A 3440-nucleotide genomic window follows, 5' to 3' on the forward strand; every position below is an offset into this window, starting at 1 on the left:
AGGGCCATCCAGCCCAACCCTTTGATGCCATGCAGGAACTCCCAATCAAAGCAGCCCCTGGGACAGCGGGACAGCCAGCCTCTGTTTGAAGACCTCCAAGGAAGGTGACTCCTCCACTCTCCTCTCTCTCTCTCTCTCTCTCTCTCTGGCTCCTGGGCTCCTTCCTTGACTTTGGAAGGGGAGGGCAGTGGGATCTGGCAGGGTGCCTGCCTAGCCAGAGTCCCTCCCTCCTTCCCTGCCTCCTTCTCCCGAGGGATGTGCGCAAAGACCGGACTCGGAGAAGCTCAGAGACCCAGAGCATCGCGGCCAGACACTTTTCACCAGGCTCAGGAGAAAGGGAGCTTCAGCCAAGAGGGAAGAGAAGGGGCTGCCCTCTCCACCCCTACCCAACCAAGGGGGCTATAGCACTCCCTCCCCAAAGAGGCATGCATGAGGGCATCTCATGGCACTGTCTTCAGGGATGGCCCTCTGGGCTCTTCCTCAGGATCCTGGAAGTTGCCCTTCCCTTCTCCCATCTGATGTGGCACATCAGGATCTCTCTCAGGGCTGGGGCATTTGGTTCCCCCCAGTCTAGGATGGCACCTGTTAAGAGGAAAGCTGCTTTTGGCAACCCCCTGCTCTGGAGCACCCACAGCCGTGAAGCTACCTCAGCATCGTAAGTGGGCCCGAGCGAGACCTGGGTGCCTGTGAGTGACACACGGGCATCTCTTGGGGCCCCCCATGGCCTGGTCTGGGGACCAATGGGATGGAGCCCCAGCAAAATGGAACTGGCAATCTGAGTGAGCGTGTGCCTGCCAGCCTTCCCTACTCGCCTCTGGCCACAGCGCTCATCCTGATGGCGGTGCTGACAGTGGCCCTCGTGACGCTCATGGGGAATGTGTTGGTGGTGCTGGCTGTCTACACCAGCCGGGCTCTCCGGGCCCCACAGAACCTCTTCTTGGTGTCTCTGGCTGCGGCGGACATCCTGGTAGCCACCCTCATCATCCCCTTCTCCTTGGCCAACGAGATCATGGACTACTGGTGCTTTGGCAACCTTTGGTGCCGGCTCTACCTATCACTGGATGTGCTCTTCTGTACAGCCTCCATCATGCATCTCTGCGCCATCAGCCTGGATCGATACTGGGCAGTCACCCGAGCTGCCCGGTACAACCTCAAAAGGAGCCCCCGGAGGGTCAAGGGCATGATTGCGGCCGTCTGGGCCATTGCCGCCTTTGTCTCCCTGCCACCCCTTTTCAAGTCCACACACGAGGACCAGGTGTGCTTGCTGCACGATGACACCTGGTACGTCCTGGCCTCCTGCACAGCCTCCTTCTACGCCCCCTGCCTCATCATGGTGGCTGTCTACTGCCGAATCTACCATGTGGCCAAGCACAGGAACTCGGTGGTCATTGCAGCAAGACGCATGTCCTACCCCAACCTCATCTCTGTGGCTAAGTGTGATGCCAGCAGAGTGAGCATCCAGCAGCACTCCGGGGAAGTGCAGAGTGCAGTCCTGGAACATAGCCAGCTTGCCCACGCCCAGCCAGGCTTGCCTCGGCTCTCTCGCCAATGGAGGGTGGAAGAGCTGGGGAACAGTGGGGCCAGGCTCCGTAGGGCCCCCCGGCTCTCTTGGTCCATGTCCTCCAGCCAGCAGCACCGTAGAAGCCGGGACATGTCCGTCTCCACCAACCGGCTGATGCAGGCCCGGGAGCGCAGGTTCACCTTTGCCCTGGCTTTCATCATTGGGGCGTTTGTGCTCTGCTGGTTCCCATTCTTCTTCACGTATAGCCTTGAATCTGTGCTTGGGAAGGATTGCTGCATCTCCAAGCCTCTCTTCAAATTCTTTTTCTGGATCGGTTACTGCAATAGCAGTTTCAACCCCATCATTTATACTGTCTTCAACCGGGACTTCCGCCGAGCCTTCCAGCACCTTCTGTCCCGGGCTGACCCACTTACGTGTGGAAAATGAGAATCCTGCCAGAGGATTGGTGAAGTGTGGGTGTGAGAGAAAGACATACAGTGGTGCACAGGAGACTGGGGGGCCTGGGGTTGTAAAGCAGGTAATTGATGGATGCTGGCTGATAACTGAATATTTTTGCTGCCAGTTATACCAGCAAACATCCAACAAAGCTGGAGTAATGTGCCAGTGACATAAGTGTGCCAAGTGATACACATAGCTTATTTGGCCTGCCATGTGTACCAGGTAATATGCCAGGTTTATTTGGTCTGGCAGTGGCCTAGAATCCAGTTTACACACCTGTCTGTCTCTCCAGAAAAAAACTGGCATGGTGGTTGGGGAGATGGGGCACAAAACCCATTTTTTTCACTTGTGGCAGAATAATCACAAAGTTTTGTCATTCCTGCTATAAAAGCAAACGGGGTAAGTGTTCTCCTCTCTGCTGCTTTGGCTTAGGGGTTTAAGTTACATTGTTCACACTCAGAGATCAGTGTAAATCCATGTTCCTGAAATGTTCTTGCCCCTGGGAGCTTCACACCATTTCTTTGTCAGAATGCTCTGTATGCAGGGGGGAGATGGCTAAGGACTGTGGAAGCAAAAAAATTAAATGCAGTGACTTGTTTCTGTGCTGGGACTAAAGATCTCAATTGCTTCTCCTCCTCCAAATATATCATTCCACAGTTACAGTGGCATTTTGTTTGGCTCTTCAGCTAAAGCAAGAACATTCCAAAATTCACACATGTCTTCATAAACAGGACAGAAAAGATTGGAAGTTTGAAAAGAAATTGAATGAGGGAGAAAGCAGAACTGAAAGATTCACTCAATCTTTCGAGGGAACTGTGGGCGTATGAAGAATATAAAAAGTGCCTTTCTAGGTCAGACGGAAGGTCTGGGTGATTCACTATCATTAGCTCTGGGAAATTCACAAAGAACACATGGTGGATATATAGCCATGATACCCTCTTTTTTGATCTCAGTGCCTCATAGCCAGAGGCATACTGACTCTGAACATGATTTCTGTGTCACCTTTAGGCCTGAAGTGCTGGATTTGTGGCCCACACCCTTTTCAGAGAAAGCAGCAATACAGGGAGACTTGGCAAAAGTCATTCATTTCACCGAGGGCACTGGGTGCAGGAGCAGAAAACAAAGACTTGAACAAGAGGCTGGTCAGCCCATCACTGTGATTTTGAAAAACAGGAGAAGGCTGGTGGAAAGTGGTGTTTTCCTTGGGAGCAGATTTCCTGCAGGGACTAGGGTGGTGCTGGGCAAAAACCATTCTGTTCGTTATTTATTCAGTCCATCCCTTGTTTCAGGGACTAAGTGCTTGGCTTTCGGGGTATCTGCCTTGTGTCTCTGCCTAGCCTGTTTCTTTGCAGATTAGAGGGGAGCTGAGCAAAGCAAAAGGAAGACCAGACACAGAATGAGTCAGCCAGCCATCTGGCTTCAGGTCTGAGAAGCATTGCCCCAGATCCCACTGCTGGACAGATGCCAGCAAAGGGCATTG

At 53.2% G+C, this 3440-nt stretch overlaps 1 protein-coding gene across 1 annotated transcript; it reads left to right on the forward strand.

Moving 5' to 3' along the window:
- Nucleotides 1-366: 366 nt before the first annotated feature.
- Nucleotides 367-3433, forward strand: LOC121922403 (alpha-2Db adrenergic receptor-like). Its single transcript, XM_042451826.1, has one exon. It carries the CDS (start codon nt 746-748, stop codon nt 1946-1948), a length of 1203 nt encoding a protein of 400 aa, XP_042307760.1. The 5' UTR covers nt 367-745; the 3' UTR covers nt 1949-3433.
- Nucleotides 3434-3440: the final 7 nt, after the last annotated feature.

The sequence above is a fragment of the Sceloporus undulatus genome, chromosome 2 (genome assembly GCF_019175285.1).
Source record: "Sceloporus undulatus isolate JIND9_A2432 ecotype Alabama chromosome 2, SceUnd_v1.1, whole genome shotgun sequence".
Taxonomy (NCBI): domain Eukaryota; kingdom Metazoa; phylum Chordata; class Lepidosauria; order Squamata; family Phrynosomatidae; genus Sceloporus; species Sceloporus undulatus.

Excerpts from the sequence above, each read along its gene's own strand:
- LOC121922403 (XM_042451826.1), top strand. The coding sequence starts at position 746 with ATGGAGCCCCAGCAAAATGGAACTGGCAATCTGAGTGAGCGTGTGCCT.